The 18652-nt window shown below is 38.4% G+C and overlaps 2 protein-coding genes across 2 annotated transcripts; one reads left to right on the top strand and one right to left on the bottom strand.

Moving 5' to 3' along the window:
• Positions 1-14: 14 nt before the first annotated feature.
• mcts1 (MCTS1 re-initiation and release factor) lies at positions 15-4294 on the bottom strand. Its single transcript, XM_084549807.1, has 6 exons — positions 4040-4294; positions 1939-2091; positions 1753-1850; positions 1541-1674; positions 365-432; positions 15-275 (listed from the first exon to the last, which is right to left on the bottom strand). Exons 1-6 carry the CDS (start codon positions 4048-4050, stop codon positions 194-196), a joined length of 546 nt encoding a protein of 181 aa, XP_084405933.1. The 5' UTR covers positions 4051-4294; the 3' UTR covers positions 15-193.
• Positions 4295-5809: 1515 nt separating this feature from the next.
• cul4b (cullin 4B) lies at positions 5810-18559 on the top strand. Its single transcript, XM_084549491.1, has 20 exons — positions 5810-6905; positions 8615-8730; positions 8844-8947; positions 9057-9126; positions 10195-10268; positions 10356-10518; positions 10751-10840; positions 12232-12314; positions 12397-12464; positions 12593-12711; positions 12833-13025; positions 13119-13223; positions 13313-13423; positions 13524-13609; positions 14607-14714; positions 14824-14937; positions 15025-15130; positions 15246-15418; positions 15507-15659; positions 17447-18559. Exons 1-20 carry the CDS (start codon positions 6431-6433, stop codon positions 17540-17542), a joined length of 2607 nt encoding a protein of 868 aa, XP_084405617.1. The 5' UTR covers positions 5810-6430; the 3' UTR covers positions 17543-18559.
• The last annotated feature ends 93 nt before the right edge of the window (positions 18560-18652 follow it).

Below are 18652 nucleotides of genomic sequence, written 5' to 3'. Positions count from 1 at the left end.
AAAATAACAACAGATTGTGGTTTAAAGCAAGATCTGTTTTATTTGTGCATAAGGATGGTTGATTCAAAGCCTCCAGCAGGTTACACAGCTAAGTCTGTAGGTGTAAACAGTCGACTGGCAACTCAAGACTCGCCGCCAAGAGCTCCGCACATTTTTTTCGTGGGTGTGTGGTGGGCATTGCAGGTGTTTATCATCATTTATACGTCTTCATGTGCCACAATCCATCATTCAGATAGTGGACATTCTCGATTCCAATGCCCTTGTTGACCTTTTCTCTGTTAGTGTGATACAAAGAAAAATTAAGATCACATATAACTGAAGAAATGGAAATTATGAGGGATATGGTTCAGTAAAATATACATACATGCTTTCTGCTGACATCTTCATTACCCCAACACAAAGTGCATGTTGTTTTCCCTCTGCCATTATAGCCTGTGTTCACTTATTAAGGACAAACTCATAAGAAAGTGTATATAAAGCAAAATGTATTATTTTTAAAAAAATATATTTTAAAGTTAATTTGTATAAAAGTATACACGGATCAAAGTCAAAGTATAAAGGTCATAATCACGACACCTGACAAGTGAAGCATATAATGCTGATTATCTTAATACCATGTACCTGTCGGGGTGGGATATATCAGGTAGCAAGTGAACATTTTGACCTCAAAGTTGATGTTATAAGCAGGACATTTGGGCAATTTGGTTGTTTGAGGTGTTACTGGTCTGCAGTGGTCAGTACCAATCAGAAGTGGTCCATGGAGGGAGAAGTAGTGAATAGGCAACAGGGTCATGGACGAATAACGATCACTGCTGCATGGGGGGAATTAAGGCTGACCAGTGTGCCCTGATCCAACAGAAAAAATGAATGCTGGTTCTGATAGAAAGGTGTCAAAACAACCTGTGCATCTCAATTTGTTTAGTATGGTTCAGTTCCTCCAGTGGGCACATACGCATCAGAACTGGAGCATGTACCAATGGAAAAGGTGGCTTGGTCTGATGAATCCAGGAGACTGTTGCCATGAGTGTGTGCTTTTTCAGGGATGTCCCGATTAAGTTTTCTTTCCCCGACCAAATCTCAATTATTTAAAATTGAGTATGGGTCAATCCAATCCAATCTTTTTAAGATTTTTTTCCTAAATTTATAAAATTTACATCGATTCATAAAGCCTTGTATTGTTTTACTCATATTGTCCTCAATCACGTGTGCATTGTGCAACTGTATAAAGTACCATTAAAGAATAAATACATCAAATGTAGGACTACACACTCTGTCAACCATCAAAAAAAAATAATAAAATGCCTCCAAGATATTCCTCAAAGATTTTCATTGTACAAAATAAATAAAGGTAAAGAAACTCAAAGTATATTGCTCTTATAATGAAATACACTCAGAGCTGTATGGTTTTAACAAAATAAATAATAAATAATTTAACTTTTGGTTTAGGGCACACTTAAAACAAAAAAGATCAGGTTCTGCTACATGCTTATTTTTATCCAGTCATTTGCCAGAACTTGCAGCGACATGTGTAAAAGGATACGACTACTGTGTCCGCTTCAGCCGGGTACAGTTTAGCGCCTGGTGACGTCAGCCCCGGACACATAATGTTGGCTCCACTCAAGACAAACTTAATGGCCCCTTTGTCTACTTGTTGGTGCGGCAGGATGAAAGGATCTATGACCAAAGAAAATCTTATCAGTACGAGGTCAATTCAAATACAGCCATCAACCTGCTGGCCCTAGGAGATCTCACATTTATGCAACAGTCTGAGTGTTGGGTAAAATGGTCCTTCTCTCTGTCTGAAGAAAAGCAGTTCTCCATTCACTGTCAGGATTTCAATGTGTTCATGGCTGGAATAAATAATAAAAATATTAGGAGAGATTTCAATCTACAAGAAGATATTGCACACTGGCAAAAATACAAAAATACAAATCATACCATCTCACTATTTTGACTGGGTCCTTTTTTGGCATTATGTGATTGAGCCATGACTCGATGTCAGGAAACTGTTCCAGCAGCTGATTTTTGATGCCTTTGATCACTGATGTCTTCAGCTGGATGCAGTTGGACACATTTTCCTTCTCATCAAATCTGAAAGGGCAAGAAATGTGTTGAGAGGTCTGGAAAATTTTGTTAAAAACACTAGCTGTTGAGAAAAAAATATTTTTTTAAAGTAGAAACGTTTCAGGGACATCCTAAGGAAGTTAATTCTGTTTCAGCATAATAATTTCACTGTGAAACACACCGACTCCAAGATTATGTGAATAAAATAATGCCTAGTGCACAGATTAACTGAACAGAACCTTTGAAGATGTTGTGTCTGCCTGGGAGATTATTTTAATTTCTAAAACCGTGTTGGTCAGACTTATTGACACCTTTCCTTTTTATGTACAGAAAGTAGCATATCTTCTGAAACAAATCAACCAATTTTGTGTAATCAATATGTCACCAGACATGCAATGTGTTGGATAATATTACTGGCACCTTGTTCATAACTAAAATTACACGAGATTGCTTCCTCATTGTTCACATTGTTCACATGACCCGTCTTAAACAATAAATGATGGTTTTATTGCATAAAAAATTGACTGATTGTTTCCAGCTTCTTCTTTCACACTGGCAAAGTCAAGTGAGCTGCCTGAAAGCAACAGTAATGTCCAAGTTTATCAAATAAGTAAATATTCTCAAGGCTGAAAAGCAATTGCCAACGATCTTGAAGCCTTTGTTTCAACTGCACATAACGTTATCAAGTTTCCTACTAATAAAAAAAGATACATGGCAGTGTGACAAAACTCAGTGAGGGACATTGGAGAGGTTTTTCTTGCCTTGTGAAAAAACAGAAAACATCTTAAAAAAACATCTTAAGAGCTTCAGGCTGACCTAGGTGGTGCTTTAAGCCTATACTAAATGCTACACACTGAAGGCCACACTGTTTTCAAATGCTCATAGATACACCACAAACTTTCTGATGAAGATACCACAGTGGAGCTATGCAGAGAGAATGCAGTGTATCAGTTTGATTATGAGCAATGAAATGAAGCCCAAACAGCTGCATATTACAATGCATTCATTTTCACTGGTGTGTATGTGTGTATGTTACCCAGTGTCAGAAAACTAGTTTGAGTTGAAGGTCTTGGTCCTTTAAGCAAGACAGTGACAAAGCACGACTCCAACAGCACAAAAGAAACGTTGAGAAGAAAAATTAAATGTTTGATAGCAATGAATTCTGAACCTATATCCAACTGAAAACCTTTGAAGAGAGCTGAAATGCACCATTGCAAGAAGAACCGATGCAAACTTAAAGGGGCTTGAACGATTAGCAATGGAAGATCAGCAGAGAGATGCAAGAAGACCCTAGATTAACATTAGAAACGTTTAGTCATCTCTGCCAAATGTTCTGAAAACAAATACGAGGGAATGACTGTGTCCAGGCTATAATATTCATGATTAGAAAAACTTTCTTTTTGTGTGTGTGTGTGTGTGTTTTTTTTTTATTCTGACCAGATCAGACCTAAAAAATGCTTTTAAATTAACCACCATTTTCCTATGGAAACAAAGTGTGCACATGTATTTATTCATAAAAATCCATACAGTACATTCTTTAAATATTTGGATTTAATGAAATGACTGTTTCTAAATACTTCCCGTTTCAAATGCAGAATGCATAGTATTTTCATATTTCCATATTTATTTATGTTCCATATTTTATTTCAATACACACTTTAGAAAACTGTGTACACTCCTTTCACTGTTATTCATAAAACCTCACCGTAATTTAAAAGTGTAAATAAGCTTAAACGGGTGCCTGCAGATTTTCAGTCAATCAGATCTGAGCACTCAGTAATTTTTTTCTGATCTGTCGCATCCCAGCACTAATATGAGTAACTAAGACTCTCACACTGTATCATAACTCATGTCTATTTGTCTCATTTACTGAACATTAGCCTCCTAACTCGAAGACGCGTTGGCTCATCAGTTAGCATTAGCCACATAACTGTAGCTAGCTAGCGATTTTACATTGTAATAATTAACCACCTACTTTTTAAACATCCTCGTTGGTCGCCGTTGATCACGTTACTCAAGTGTGTCAAAGCTCGTCCGAAGTTACTGCACCAGATTGGACACAGTAAATAATGAAATCACAAATATACAACTCATCTATTAAGTGAAGGTATAGCTATTCCACGCCTGTTCAGTAGTGGAGGGCCAGTGGTGTAAGTGTTGCGTCAGCTTGCGACAGTTGCTTTACGGCAGGTCCGGTCACATCTTGTCTTCTCAGCTAGGTAGCTTTACTCATAGACACATACATGTATATATGTCTATGGCTTTAATGACCTCAATATTAGTGTTTACAAAATCCACACACGGAGACTGGAGCTTTTTTTTTTTATCTTTAAGCTACAGTTAAATTAACGATAAATATCTTAACAATTTGCTTGTAACGCTTGTTTGATTGTGTAAAAACAGTTTCCATGGTGACCAAGCTTTTTTTTTTAATTAACTAGCATAAATAACTACACATTGTGGCAGTACATTCATTTACATTTAATATTACTGTAGCATTTAAACTCATTAGAAAATCATTTGAAACTTTTTAAATGTGAAATGAAGAAGGACCTCTGGAAATCCACTACAATCTCTTTGGTTTTAGCTGTACTGACAATTTTTTACAGTTATTTAAAACACGCTAACAGAAACTGTATTGCAAGGCTCACAATTGCTGTCTAGTGCTGTTCCCTAATTTTATGTACCTTTGTATTGACAATGTTTAGCATAAATTTTGCTATTTTTTCAAGTTTCACCACTCACACTTCTTAAGAAGCTGCTTGAATGAGTGGTGAATTCAGAACCGAAGTCCAGTTGCTTTTGTTTTGGCTTTGTTTGAAATAAAAATATGTAACACAATTATTAGAATTACCTAAGATGTTTTGTTCATTCTAATGAGTTCTGTCTGAGACAGTGATAAATACAATGTTTCTTTGGTTTAACAAGTAAATGTTTAGAAAGTAGGAAAACCTTAAGCCTATAAGATGTTAAATAAATGTTTATAGTTATGTATTTGATTAACTGACTGTATATTTGGTTTCACTAGTCTAGCAACAATTACATGGCTGTTATTTCCAGCTGGTAAACATTTGTTTTCTTGACTGGTGTATGAGGTAAAATACATTCCACGTGCAGTCGAGCAGACGCAGTTAACATTTGCATTTTGATACATCTAAATGTAAGTTTTTCTCTCTGTTTGATTTTATTTTTAATTGAAAAACAAAATCCAAATTTACAAACAAACATGACAACAAACACTTACTTTCCAAACATTAGGCACACTCATGAAAATGAATGCATTACAATATAAGAGTATAACAAGTAACCTTGTTAACAAATTTGAAAAACATATACAAAAATAGCAACACTCTATTGAAATACATTGTGTTGTACCGACAGATATTACTATACTATTGACAACCCCATTTGATTCAGTGGCCAGAAATACTTTTGAGTTTGACTGAATTTAGTTAAACATCACCACAAACTACATCCTCCAAAATAATCAGTTGATTTCCCATATTTCTTAAACTGTATCAACATTATAACAGTCATAAATGGGGATTTAGTGCAGGACTCTTATATTAGAAAGCATTTGTTATCGATAGTGTACCTAAAGTTTTGGCAAGTGATTGTAAACCATTTCTTCAGTATAATGCAAAAAGATATTTTGAAAGGGAACAACATTCAACAAGAGTTATAAACATTTCAATACATTCGCGTTAGGGTGTTTTAAATAATAATAAAAATGAGTTACACACATAATGATTTAAATTAAGGTGGATAAATAAATGCTACACACTGAAGGCCTTGTTTGGTAATGTCTGGACCAGGTCTGGACCAACGGCGCCCTCCACGACGCCATCTTGTGGACCAAGCAGTTACAGCACCGCGGTCCGTATAAAAAACATGCTTGTGCAAAAAGTACTTTGTACGAAGTACTTCCGGTGGGGTCACGGACTAGCATTTATACGCGAATATATTCCCTCGTGTTAAACAAGTGATATTTTACTATCGTCTGAGCCTACTTTTGCTGTAGCTACATCTCTCCTGTAAATCATCGTCTTTAACGGCCACCCGACTCAACCGTCTCCCACTAAACGACTTTCCGACGCGGTTAGACAAGAGAGGAGAAAAGAGGAAGCAATAGCCAACCATCTTTTCTGCTAGCAATAACAAGAAAGAGACAAGGCTAGGTCCAAGTGGAGCTGTGTAGTTTGCAATTTATTGTGTGTTTTAATGCCGAATAAAAGACTTTTCGGTTAAAAACCCCTCCGCGTTAAGGCAGATAAAAGCTCCCGGATAACTGAGCTCTTCCTCCCGGCAAGTCTGGAAGTTTCTAATCAGAAGACTGGCTGCTAAGAATTAGTATTCCCGTTTTTTCATGTTTCCAACAGGTTTATCTTCCCCTAATCCCCCACCACCGCCAACCCAGGAGGCTAGACCCGCGGCTACTGATGTCAAAAGCGACAGCGGCAACATCACATCTGCGAAGAAGAGGAAAATAAACGGTTCAGAGAGGGAAGACACCAGCGACACGATCTCTTCTTCGCCTCCAAAGACCCTGAATTCCTCCTCCTCCTCCTCCTCCTCCTCTCCCACTCCCCTGCACATCCAGAAGCAGTTGAGGTTCGAGGATTCAGTGGATTTCATTGGACTGGATGTGAAGATGGCTGAGGAGGCTGCCGCCGCCGCCGCTGCTGCTGCTGCTTCGTGCTCCAATAACAAAAGCAAAGCCATGTTCCTGTCCGGTGGCGTGGGGCACCATGCAAACGGACTGACGAAAACCGCAGGCTCCGGCACCTTCTCCAACAGTAAACCCGGTGCTGCCAAGAAACTAGTCATCAAGAACTTCAGAGGTACCGGAGACACTAATGCATAATCTGATCCTAAAAAAGCTCCTAATGCAACACTGAAACTCCACCTGCTAACATATCCCTACTACTACAGAGGTGCAGTCCCTTCTGGACAGCACATTCAACACTAGAATAGTTTATAGTTGGTACTAACAATTACAGTTGCAGTTACAATTACAATTTGTGCATTTGTGCATTTTTTCTGTTGGTCATTTTTGAACGTGGATGAATGTGAAAGTTAGACCTAAAAATATCAATTAACTTAAAAATGAGGCTTTAAAAAGTGTGTGAGTTTGCCATGCTGGAAAATATACAGAATAATATTGTAATTTAAATCTGTAAATCAGCTATTGGTGATGTATACACACACTTGCCAGTTCATTTGGTACACTAGAGAAAATACAACAGTCCTGCACCAAATCTTACCTTCATGAAGGTTATAGTATTCAGCATTTGTTTTAAATAACTTAGTTCACTTCAACTGTGTTTTCATTTTGGAGACTATGGTTCGTAGCACTATTGAATTGTATTGTGTTGTATCAACAAGTGTTTCTACTATTTTGACAACCCCATTTTAGTCAGTAGTCTAGGCTAAGTAACAGAAACACTTTAGTGTTTAATTCAATGCAGTTCAACAGCACTGCAAATGACATCCTCCAGAGTGATCATACAGTTGAATTACCAGTTTTCTTACACTGTTTCAATATAAACTGAACATAATAAGAGTCATGAAGCTAAGATTTATTGCAGGACTGTTATACTAGGATGCATTCCTTTTCACTAGTGTACCTAATGGCAAGTGAGTGCATGTTACCCAGTGCCAGAAAACTCATTTAAGTTGAAGCAAATATTATAGATGAATGAGACCGCCTTTTTCCTATAAGAAGAAATTTAATGAAACGTTTGTTTGCTATAAATTTTATTAAATGGCCTTATATTTTGTTTCACCACTTAGACAGCTAGTGAACAGCAGTTAATGCAGCTGGTAAACATTTTTTTTTTCTGTAGTGACGTATGAAGTCAAATAAATGTCAAATACTCCTGTACAGTACAGTAGTCGCACTTAAAAACAACATTTAGATGTGTCAAAATACCAATTTTCTTCTCTGCCTTTTTATAAAAATTTTAATGATTTAGTTCAGTTAGACACACGTGTGAAAATAAATGCATTCTGATATAACATACATACACTGAATTTGTTCTCTCCATTTAGAGTAATGATTATATTTATTATTAGTATTTTTATAAAGATTATACTGTGGTCGCCCAGGGAGTAATTTTAGGGGTTAGGTGCCTTGCCCAAGGAGGCCCCAGCTGTGGATGTGAGGGGTCTTCAAACCAGTGACTCTAAAGTCCAACTTTCTCACCACAACTCAACACGTCATATGTAGCTGGAGAGAACATGCAAGAAAAACAAATAGGTGACCACCATCAATGTCCAGGGGGAATGAGATAATTGATCTTTGTGAAGTTGTTTTAGGATGTCATGCATTGTATTGTGCGGCTAAAATATTTAGATTTCGATGTTATGACTAGTAGCACAATTCAGTAACCAGATTTTATGCGAGTATCATGGAGCTATACTTTAAATAGAAACAAACACAGTTGCTTTAAAATAGCACCGTTGTCAGTGACACAGCATAGTGGTCCAGCCATCCTGCTGCAGCTCCCAGTGGTGTCAGAGCCGACTGTGATTTGTTTCTGCTTCACAGAAAAGCCTAAGTTGCCCGAGAACTACACTCAGGAGACCTGGCAGAAGTTGAAGGAGGCGGTGGAGGCCATACAGAACAGCACTTCAATCAAGTACAATCTAGAGGAGCTCTACCAGGTATCAGAGCACATCTGCAGACCTCTCAGAGGAAGCCCACTGTCTCATACAATCTGTCGGCGGCCGCCTTTTGTTCTCATTTTCATGACATTTTTTTTTTCTGTCCTCCTCAGGCTGTTGAAAACCTCTGCTCCCATAAGATTTCTGCCAAACTTTACAAACAGCTGAGGGCTGTGTGTGAAGACCACATCAAGGCACAAATTGATCAGTTCAGAGAATATCCTTTACAGTTTCAAATATTAATTCTATTGGGCGTGAGTCACTTAACATGATGTGCTGTAAAACATTTGATTTAAAGTCCCCTGTTGACTTAACTTTGTTCTCACGGATGCCCTGGACAGCGTGCTCTTCTTGAAGAAGATTGACAAGTGCTGGCAAGATCACTGCAGACAAATGGTACGTTTTATGATTTAAAACTGCAAAAACAAAACATCAGTTTTTTTTGTTTTGTGTCTAAAGGGGTATTGCACAGATTGGACACATTTTCAATTCACAGATCATCCACAACAATAAAATATATTATTCATTTTATATAAAATATAAAATGAATAACATTGATGATCTCTTCTGGGAAACCTGGGTCCTGACATTTATGTGGATGCAGCAACACAGCCCCATACCCAAACAAACTGGGTTCCACTGTGTGTTTTTGACTCCTTCCTCCTTTTGATAGGTACTGACCACTGCAGAAGAACTGCAGTTTTAGAAATGTCCTGACCCAGTCATCTAGCCATTGTAGTGTCTCCTTTGTCAAAGTCACTTAAATCCTTCCACTTTTTTCCTGCTTCTAACATCAACAATGTTCACTTGCTGCCAAATATATCCTCTCACTGTCAGATGCCATTTATAACGAGATCATCAGTGTTACTTACTATACCAGTGATTATAACCAGTCATAATGTTACGGCTGATCTGAATAGACAGTACGCAAATAAGACCATCTTGGAATTTGATGAGCCACTGGGGTAGGTTGCCACCCAACCAATAGGGTGAGACAAACAGAAGACTGGAAGTGTAAATGGCTACAGAGAAGATGGTCTGAACATTAACATTATCTATTATGCTATTAAAGAGAATATCTTTCCGAGGTACATTCAAATTTTGCATAACACCTCTCCTATTTACATTAAGCTGCCCATCACAGCGAGAAGGAGGACATTTTAAATAGTGATTTACTTAAACATGCTGTCAGCACCTCAAGTAGTGTGTATCAGTGACATTGAGAAACACATGTAGGATGATGTGGCCTGACATATGCAAGAACTTCCCTTCCATAAGTGGCAAACAAAACACATCTCTCGAACGACAAGCTCCTAGTTTGCTCCAAGTTGAGGGTCAGGATTTATTCTCTGGCTTTAGAGTCACATAGGACATTATAAAATTGTTTCTACACAAAACCTCCAAACTAAATTACAATGTCCTTAGTGCTTGTTCTAACTGTGAATGTTTGTTATTGTTTTGCAGATTATGATTAGGAGTATATTTTTGTTTTTGGATCGCACCTACGTTTTACAAAATTCAATGCTGCCATCGATCTGGTGAGTGATCAGCGATGTTAATGTTTACTGTAGTTTGAGGCTGATTTGTGTCGAAGTGGTTGTTGCAGCACCTGCTGTGTTTTGCAGGGACATGGGTCTGGAGCTGTTCAGGTTCTACATCATCAGTGATCTGAAGGTCCAGAGTAAAACCATCGACGGGATTCTGCTGCTCATCGAGAGGGAGCGAAATGGAGAGGCCATAGACCGCAGTCTGCTCAGGAGCCTACTGAGCATGCTCTCTGACCTGCAGGTAACATACGAACTACCAATTCATTATTATCTTAATTCAGACATTAACCAGTGAATCTGGAAATGAGTATCTAAAGTTACAGATCATTTGGATTTGTCCTTTTTACTAGAATCAATGTAGCTCTGGCAGCAGTGTTGTTTGTGATCATCGTCTGCACAGAGGTGTAATGAAGTGTCAGTTTCCGGTTGACAAATGGTTTTAATGAAACCTGTGCTCTCTGTGTCCCTGACAGATTTATCAAGACTCCTTTGAGCAGCGCTTTTTGGAGGAAACTAACCGTCTGTACGCTGCAGAGGGACAGAGGCTGATGCAGGAGAGAGAGGTGATTTAAAGCTAAATTAATCGTCTAGTTGATCAACAGAAAATCAATTGGCTGCTGGTTTTATAATAGATTATTAGTTATACTTATAACGGGAAATGCAAAATAATAATCATAGTTTGCACAGACAAAACAATTAATGAATTGATTAAGAAAACAATCAGGAGTTTAGTCAACAATTAGTCCAGCTTCACTTTATTTAGGTTTCAGGTTTTTTAGCCTCGGAATGAATCAGAACGGAAAGAATATTTTATGCCAAAGTTAAAAAAAAAAAAAAAAAAACTTCCAGAAACATTTAGAGCAGAGAGGAATGCACCATTGTATCCACTGTTTATAACGTCAGTAGGTCAGAATGCTGCAGCACAGGCACAATAAACACACTTTGAGTGAAGGTCTTCTTTTATTACAACTTGAAAACCTGTCTGTGTGTTGAAATCAAAAAGTATAGAAAACTGTCCCTTTTGCAACGGGCATTTCCAAGTTTGACATTTCCTCAACGCTTTCATTTTTTATGTTTGCAAATAGTCAGCTAAGATACAGAAGTTAATTATTTTAGAGATAGACCTATAGACCTATTTAAACCTTTGTCCTAAGACTTAAAAACTACCACACTTTTAATTCACTCATCTGCCTCTGATTAATTTAATCCAGCAGGTAATATCAGTTGCGTCAGTATGGAATTTAATATTTCTAGAGTCCTATTTAGAGGCTCAGATAGCAGAAACAAAACTGGACTGATTAAAGGTTTATATTAGGACTATCATAGTTAATAAAAAAACATGTTACATGCTTAACACCACAATGTCTTTTCATGGATAATTAATATATGAACGTTCTATGATCATGACCTTTAGCCCCGACCAGAAGTTTGGGAAATGGGGAAGCGATGTAGCAGAAATGTTGTGGATGGAAAGCAACAATAATGAATACACATTTCCCTAAAGCAAGCAACAATATTTGTCCACTCTCATGTTGACAAACCATTTAAAGTACCATATCCATTTAAAGTACATTTACAGTATATAAGAAAAAATGTTTACTATGGACATTGCAATTGAATATTTTAATTGAATGATAGCTCTATTTTAAATGTATTTCATGTTTAAAGCTTCTTTTTGTCAACCGAGCACCTAGTGTCACCAATTCTAAACTTATGTAATTTTTATTGTTGTTTTAATTTGCCATCATATTGGAAGCACTAACCTGTGATTTGAAAAGTGCTCTTTTAAATGAACATTATATTAATATTGTGTTGGTTGACATGAGTGTTGGAGAAGGCAACCTTATAAAGTAACCAAGCTGTGAAGACCAACAGTGTCTGTACACAAGTAAATGTGTCACAACGTGGCATGAATGTAAATGTTTTCCCTGTTTTTTTTTGTTGTTTTTTTTAGGTACCAGAATATCTCCATCATGTAAACAAACGCTTGGAGGAGGAGGCTGATAGAGTAATCACATATCTAGACCAGAGCACACAGTGAGTGTCACCAGAGCGTTTGGTTTGCAACTTAACACTGGCAGAGATTCCTGTGTAACTTGAGCTTTCTTCGTCTTCTCAGAAAACCTCTTATTGCTACAGTCGAGAAGCAGTTGCTGGGTGAACATCTCACTGCAACCCTGCAGAAAGGTACACAGCACTAAATACTTCTTATATACTTGAGTCGCATTGCAGCACTATGTAAATGTGTGTGAGTACGCTACATACCTGGTTCTTGAACGTGACCTGTGGCCGTCTGTTATTGAAAATGTTTGCAGGGCTGACTCACTTGCTGGATGAGAACAGAATTCAGGATCTGTCTCTGCTCTATCAGCTCTTCAGTCGAGTGCGAGGTGGTGTTCAAGTCCTCCTGCAGCACTGGATAGAATACATAAAGGTATAATGGCATTAACACTGATAATAGATGCAGGATAATGTAGCGTGAAGGTGCTACTCTCACGTGTTGTTCTATTTTAGGATATTTTAAAATGGTTTTTGATCGTTCTTTGCAAATGTAGGCTTTTGGAAGCACAATCGTAATAAACCCCGAAAAAGACAAAACTATGGTGCAAGAGCTGTTGGACTTCAAAGATAAGGTGGATCACATCATTGATGTGTGCTTCATGAAGAATGAGAGATTCGTAAATGCCATGAAGGAGGCTTTCGAAACATTCATCAACAAACGGCCAAATAAACCAGCTGAGCTTATAGGTGAGTAATTAGAATTTTACCATTTGTAACACCACGCTATGAACGAGCATCTAATGATGATCTATGATGAATAAAATATAAATGTGTTCACAGCTAAACATGTGGATTCAAAGCTAAGGGCAGGAAACAAAGAGGCGACAGATGAGGAACTGGAGAAGATGCTGGATAAAATCATGATTATCTTTAGATTCATCTATGGTAATATTTACTATCACCTTTGTTTTAGATTATTATTATTTTTTCTCTTTTATGGCTCTTTTTATTGAAATGATGTGTTGTCATTGTAGGAAAAGATGTTTTTGAGGCCTTTTATAAAAAGGATCTGGCGAAGAGGTTGCTGGTTGGAAAAAGCGCCTCTGTGGATGCTGAAAAATCAATGTTGTCCAAGCTTAAACACGGTAAGTTTAATCGACATGACACACAATTTGCAAGAAATGAGAAGAGAGTGAATCCTGACACTTGCGCTCAATGCACATTGACCTCTTGGTGTTTTCTCAGAATGTGGAGCAGCGTTCACCAGCAAACTAGAGGGTATGTTCAAGGACATGGAGCTGTCTAAAGACATCATGGTGCAATTCAAACAGGTATATCCATGTGACAAGTTTTACACTCAATTAGTGTGACTGTTTTAGACAGATAAGGGCACTATATAAAAACAAAACATCCACTTGATCCATTTCAGTGAAACTTCAGTACGTTGAGACAACTGTATTTTGCTGTTTTTCACCAGAGAATGACAATAAAACTTCTAATTCTTCAGTTCTTATTCAAAAATGTTAACTCTCCAACTTAAACATTGATATAACTTTACCGTCTGTGAGGTGGAAGGTGGAACTTCGAAAACTCTGCCACTGAAATAGTAAGCATGTAATGCTGTGCTCAGGCTACAGGAATTTTGGGTGGATTTATGCACAAATTCACCTGTGCTGACAAAGAGCACCGTAACATGGTACTAGATTCAGTCCCTATTATCTTGTAATGTGAGGGTTTACAGATCCACTCTTGAACCTCTGTTACCCCTTGCAGAATACACTATGTCAGACATGTTTGATATTGAGGTTTTAAAATCTGGATCTACGTCAGTACTTGCAAAATGAGAGAAATGAATCCCCAAGGATATGGAGCAGCTGATAGCAGTTGTCAAACAAATGTAAATCTTCTAGCCTTTGAGGCTACAAAATTTAGGCCCGATAATCTAAATGGCATCTGTGTGTTGTACAGTTGTTTCCAAAGTATTTTCGAGTGTGTAAATCCCCCACCCCCTTCGTCCCATTACGTACTGTTCCTCTCCACATACAACTATCCAATGGTGACACAAAAGGCCAAAAAATATTTTGATGTTTGACATGATTGACTCAATAAGTTAGTCTCTGTTAATGATTTTAAGTGTGATCATTTTCTGGAGTTGTAAAATACTTCATGGATTCATAGACCCTTCACCATACCCTTACCAACGCTGCCCATTTTTAATTGTTTGTCCAGTTCAAGTTTTTCACATGTATTTTATATTTTATTAAGTAGTACAAAATTCAATTTGTGCATGGTACAAATGCATAAACATGCGTCTTTATATTTCCGTAGTATATGCAGTGTCAAAACATCCCCGGCAACATTGAGCTGACGGTGAACATCCTCACCATGGGCTATTGGCCAACCTATGTCCCGATGGAAGTGCACCTGCCTGCTGAGGTTAGTGCCGAGCAAATATTAAGATTTTTGGAACATACTGTTTTTATAACCTCCTGTGCAATAAAAATGCTGAGTGTTGCTTCATAACACCTCTGTTATCTTTGTCCAGATGGTGCGACTGCAAGAGATCTTCAAGACTTTCTACCTGGGCAAACACAGCGGCAGGAAGCTGCAGTGGCAATCAACGCTGGGACACTGTGTCCTGAAAGCTGAATTCAAAGAGGTTTGTAACTGAGAATGCTCCATGGTCAAGCTCATTTAGAATATAAAACTTAATGTTAATTGTTCCCTTTGATTTTTCTTGTTAAAGGGCAAGAAGGAGCTGCAGGTGTCACTTTTCCAAACACTTGTGCTACTAATGTTTAACGAAGGAGAGGAGTTCACGCTGGAGGAGATCAAACTGGCCACAGGAATAGGTTCGTATTATCACATCAATGTTTGGTTGGCAGCACATTGATTTTTCACAAAGAAAGGATGTCCTCTTTATTCAGCATCACTGATCCAAAACACTGTGTGCCTTCTGGTTTACAGAGGACAGTGAACTGCGACGGACGCTGCAGTCACTTGCATGTGGAAAAGCACGTGTCCTCACTAAAATTCCTAAGAGCAAAGATGTGGAGGATGGGGACAAGTTTTCTTGCAACGATGACTTCAAACACAAGCTCTTCAGGATCAAGATAAACCAGATCCAGATGAAAGAAACGGTATAATTGCTGTTTTATAGTAGCTTGCCTTAATTTTAATAACGTCAAGATTTTGGGAAATGATCTGAACATGTGTCTTTTACCCCAGGTGGAGGAGCAAGCCAGCACCACAGAAAGGGTCTTTCAGGATCGTCAGTACCAGATCGATGCTGCCATTGTGCGGATCATGAAGATGAGGAAGACTCTGACTCATAATCTCTTGATGTCTGAGGTTTACAACCAGCTCAAGTTCCCTGTCAAGGTGATAAGCACGACTTTCTGCCTTTATGTTTCACAGCAGCAGTAGCAGCAGAGAAGTAACAGAAAATGAAAGAAGGGACGATGAACAACAAAGTCCCCCACCTAGACCCAAAGCAAGGATGTTGGGTTACGTGGTCTGTATTATAATCCCTCAGACCACCAGAACAGCTCTATTTATGAGAAATTTTGATTTGGTTGTCATAAAAATCAAACCAGTATGTTAAATTCCACATTGTTTATTTTGCTTTAACTATATCAATTATTGAAGAAGTGTTTGAGGATCAGAATACAGTATTTTAGAGACAAAATGTGGATGGTTGAGAGTAACAATCCTGGTTAGTTATCTGGCTGTATTCAAATAGTTTGTCTTCAATCATCAACAACAGTTAAGATGTAATGGTTTGAGTGTGGGAATTTGATGGATTATATTGAAGCATTATAAAACATGATGACATGAACTTACATTTACACAATCGGGTCCAGAGGAATAAGTCACAACTCGCAACAATATTAGGAAGGTGGTCATAATGTTATGCCTCATCATGTTCTGATGAGGCATAACATGCAGAGTTCAGGGAGATGGGCAGAGTTCAGCAGCCTGGTGGACAAAGCTGTTCAACAGTCTGGTGAAGTCTGGTGATGCGGGCCCAGAGGCTCCGGTACCTTTTCCCCGATGGCAGGATACTGAAGAGGGGATGCAAGGGGTAGGAACAGTCACCAGCAGTGCTGATTGCTCTGCGAGTGAGCCGGGTTTGGAAAATGTCTGTGAGGGAGGGCAGAGGGGCACCGATGCTCTTGCTGGCTGTGTTCACTATGCGTTGTGGTGTCTTTCAGCAGGAGACAGTGCAGCCTCCGTACCACACAGTGATGCAGCCAGTGAGGACACTCTCAATGGTGCCCCTGGTAGAATGAGCACATAATGGAGGGCGGGACTTGTGCCCTTCGCAGTTTTCGGAGAAAGTAGAGGCGTTTTTGAGCCCTCTAGGCCAGTGATGTTGTGTTGTTAGTCCAGGAAAGGTCTTCTGAGATGTGCACCCCCAAGAACTTGGTGCTGCTCACCCTCTCCACAGCAGCATAGCTGCCATATTTTGTTAAATGCTGTTCCTGTAATTTTTCAATGATTATATAATTCATAAGCACTGTGTCTTCCAAATTATATTTTGATGTGATGCACCTTTTAATGACGAGGCAAAATTTCAAAGCTGAAATATGGAAATTTATACAAATGAACCTCCCTGAAATTGACATTTAAGCCTTTGCTGATGAACTGTAGACTTTAAGCCTGATTTATAGTCTCGCTTCACATCCATGCTGTAGACACACCTTAGCTCCATATCTAATACACCTTGCACCCTTGAAAACCACAACAGCTTTTTGTGGTGCTCTAGGCTTATGTGATATGCACGAGTCAATGCTGTTTGTGTAATTACTCTGTGTCTGAAGGGGACGTTGTGTTACAGGTGAAATAGGACATGTGAGCAGAGAGGATAGAGATTTGAGTTACGGTTTATTAATGTAGTTTAGGATAATAATAATAATAATCTGAGTTAATTTAAAGTAAAAAACAGATAAATGGCTAGGGATTACTGTACTGTACTGAGGAGTTAAACTAAGGTTAATTAGAAAGATTAGACTAGAGATTAGTTTAAAAAAATCTGGACAGTGTGTTGGGGTATTGAGGAGGCTAGTGTGTATCTAAATTTTATCTCACACCTTAAAGTATTAAAGTAACCAGGAATGTTGGCATGAAGCTTCATGTGCTCTCCTCTTTGTGGTCTTCCCTTTCAGCCTGCTGACTTGAAGAAGAGGATAGAGTCTCTTATTGACAGGGACTATATGGAGCGTGACAAGGAGAACGCCAACCAGTACAACTACGTGGCCTAGAGAAAGGAAAAGAAATGTGGACGGTCCAGGCAGAATGACAGCTGTTCGGAGTGCTCGGTCTCTAAATCTTTTGCTCCAGTTGGATGTTAACCATTATCATCTTCAACCCCGCGACCGACAAGTGAATGGCTACTGCTCCACAGGGTTTTTGTCAGGGGTCATTGTGATCCTGTGGACTGCATGCCCACTGAAAAGAGAAATCTGTCCATATTTCTCAGTGCCTCTGAGAGAGCTGGGACAAAGAAGACACACAGATATTGTTCAGTTTGCTCTTTTTTTAATGGAGAAGAAAAATATTTATTTTCAAACTTAGATTCTTCTTTGTCCATAGTTTGAATCAATATGCTCTTTGTTATCCAGTCACCCTTTTTCCCTTTTTGTTCATCCAGTGTCCCAAGCAAATGCTGACTCACCTAATGATGCTCTAAATGTACCACATGTCGGAGAGAAAAAGGATCGAAAAAATTAAAAAGATGCTTGTTTCTTCAGTCAGTGTCAAGCGTGGGCTAACATTCAAAGTAGAGGGATATCTGTGACGCTGCAGCAAAGTTTTACAGTTTTTAAGGCCATTAGAGCCGTATGATAAAGCTGTGATGATGAACACTCAAAATGTTCATAACTGAGTTTGTGCCAAAAAAAAAAAAAGAAAAATTGAGCACTTCTTTTGTTATTGGGTGTACTTAAGCTGCCAAAGCAGTTCACTTGTATGTGCATTTAAGTTTCCTGTTTGTTTTTCTTTGTACGTTTTTGTACATGCATCACAACATTTTAAATGATCCCATCTGACAGCCTGTTAGTTCTTTGTTGAGAAAGTATACTAAAAGCACAAATTAATTTCTGGTGTCATACAACATACTTGCTCTTATTATTTCTTTGCGAGTCTCCCTGTGGGGCTTGTAGGCTTTGCTGAAAAACGTGGAGACAAAAATGATTGGTTAGACATGCCCTTGTTTGTATGAGTCTGTTAGATTTATTTCCTCAGATTAAAATAACCGTTTCAGTCGGGTTTTCATTTTTGATCGGTGGTTTTCCAAACATTTGATTGTATTTGTATGTGGGGAGGAGGTTATTGGTAAGCATTCAAAGCCATTAAAATACATTTTTGTGAGT

Source organism: Chelon labrosus (assembly GCF_963514085.1).
Source record: "Chelon labrosus genome assembly, chromosome: 8".
Lineage (NCBI taxonomy): Eukaryota > Metazoa > Chordata > Actinopteri > Mugiliformes > Mugilidae > Chelon > Chelon labrosus.
This window is presented reverse-complemented; position numbering and strand designations above follow the sequence as displayed.